This window comes from Gobio gobio, assembly GCF_949357685.1.
Source record: "Gobio gobio genome assembly, chromosome: 12".
In the NCBI taxonomy this organism is placed as follows: domain Eukaryota; kingdom Metazoa; phylum Chordata; class Actinopteri; order Cypriniformes; family Gobionidae; genus Gobio; species Gobio gobio.
Window position 1 is genome coordinate 1523396 of NC_137105.1, and position 2500 is coordinate 1525895.

The 2500-nt window shown below is 42.8% G+C and overlaps 1 protein-coding gene across 1 annotated transcript in view; it reads left to right on the plus strand.

The window, feature by feature from the left end:
- LOC307135627 (MAM domain-containing glycosylphosphatidylinositol anchor protein 2) overlaps nt 1–2500 on the plus strand; it is a gene marked incomplete at both ends in the record, with an annotated part of 254854 nt that overhangs the window by 73267 nt on the left and 179087 nt on the right. The window contains one exon of the mRNA XM_079832200.1: nt 404–543. Coding sequence (XP_079688326.1) covers nt 404–543 — 140 coding nt within the window. The remainder of the gene's footprint in view (nt 1–403; nt 544–2500) is intronic.

Here is a 2500-nt window from a genome sequence, read left to right on the forward strand (position 1 = left end):
GAGGAATCAGTGTTTTTGAACAAATCTCTTGAGTGAATGATTCAATGACTCACTCATAAAGACTTGTTTCATTACTGGATGAATCAGTGTTTTTGAACAAATCTCTTGAGTGAATGATTCAATGACTCACTCATAAAGACTTGTTTCATTACTGGATGAATCAGTGTTTTTGAACAAATCTCTTGAGTGAATGATTCAATGACTCACTCATAAAGACTTGTTTCATTACTGGATGAATCAGTGTTTTTGAACAAATCTCTTGAGGGAATGATTCAATGACTCACTCATAAAGACTTGTTTCATTACTGGATGAATCAGTGTTTTTGAACGAATCTCTTGAATGAATGATTAAATGACTCAATGGCGCTTTAGTAAAGAGCGATTCTGTCTCTTCTCTCCGCAGCGCCTCCTGCTGTCCGTATCGTGCACTCGGGTCATGCGTGTAACGTAGAGGAGGAGCGTTACTCCGAGAGGGTTTACACCATCAGAGAAGGAGAGACGCTGGAGCTCAGCTGCCTGGTGACCGGACATCCACGACCACAGGTGAGACCACAACTGACCACAACTGACCAGTCAACCACAGCCAGAACATACACACTGATGACCATCAGCACTGAGAGAGTGTGTAGAACATTTAAAAGCTTCTTCAGATTACACTAATCTATGATAAAGTGCTTGTTCGAGGCATTACTGCAGTGGTCAATGAGTACATTGACTAGGGTTGGGTACCGAAACCCGGTGCCAATATGGTATGTACCGGACCGAATCAGAACGCAGATTTCGGTTCCTCATTTCGGTGCCAAAATTCAAACGTGCTTTCGCTCTTTGGCTGAGCTCAGCGCTGGTCACATCACAACTCATGACAACTATTCAGTGTTTTCAACCACATCTCATGACAACTATTCAGTGTTTTCAACCACATCTCATGACAACTCTTCAGTGTTTTCAACCACATCATGTTTATTTCAGGTTTCAGACATTTAAATGCTCATAAGTACTAGCAAAACACACACTGATGTCTATGAAAGCGGCAATGACAATCCTTTCAGACGGTTATAATTTGACCAACGTTACGTGTTTTATTCACATCAGATGCACATTATACAGTAACTGTATAGTTTACTCTATTCTTCTTCCAGTTCACTGGTCACTTACTTCCATGTATTTCGTGAGACGAGAATGAACTCAAGTGTTGTAAATCCGACAGATCCGAGTCTGAGGCGCAAACTAACATGGCGCCGCCCATTGCGCTTCATAGATCAACTTATATTCATACATTTAAGTATACATTAAACTTTTAATAAATGGTTCAATTTAAATAAAAAATAAATAAATAAAAAGGCATTTAATGTCATCCACCTCGTTTTGTGGCCTTTTTTTTTTAAAGTATCGGTTCAGGCACCGTTTAGGCACCGGTACCGTTTTAAAAGTATCGGTTTGGCACCAGAATCGAAAAAACCAAACGACACCCAACCCTAACGCTGACCAAAATCTCCGATCTCACAATGGACCAGTGCATGAAAAAACCCTGATTTCATTGGATCATCACTGTGAAGCTGTCAGGGGTATTAATGAATGTCTGTGTTTCTGCTGTAATCCGCTCGTCTGCGGTGGGTTTACTCCTCACATATTTCCCAGCTGAATATGACCACACAACAAACCAGATAAACACAGAGTTAATGTCATTTCAACGGAAGGCTTTGTTTTGTTTGGCTCAGTTGACAAAGACTCTTGATGCTGATCAGGTGTTCAGACTTAAGATTACACACAACCAGTTTCAACACACTACTAACTAACTCAACCAGACCCCGCCCCTTACCATAACCACCAGTTTCAACACACTACTAACTAACTCAACCAGACCCCGCCACTTACCATAACCACCAGTTTCAACACACTACTAACTAACTCAACCAGACCCCGCCCCTTACCATAACCACCAGTTTCAACACACTACTAACTAACTCAACCAGGCCCGCCCCTTACCATAACCACCAGTTTCAACACACTACTAACTAACTCAACCAGACCCGCCCCTTACCATAACCACCAGTTTCAACACACTACTAACTAACTCAACCAGGCCCCGCCCCTTACCATAACCACCAGTTTCAACACACTACTAACTAACTCAACCAGACCCCGCCCCTTACCATAACCACCAGTTTCAACACACTACTAACTATCTCAACCAGACCCCACCCCTTACCATAACCACCAGTTTCAACACACTACTAACTAACTCAACCAGGCCCGCCCCTTACCATAACCACCAGTTTTAACACACTACTAACTCAACCAGGCCCCGCCCCTTACCATAACCACCAGTTTCAACACACTACTAACTAACTCAACCAGGCCCGCCCCTTACCATAACCACCAGTTTCAACACACTACTAACTAACTCGACCAGACCCCGCCCCTTACCATAACCACCAGTTTCAACACACTACTAAATAACTCAACCAGACCCCGCCCCTTACCATAACCACCAGTTTCA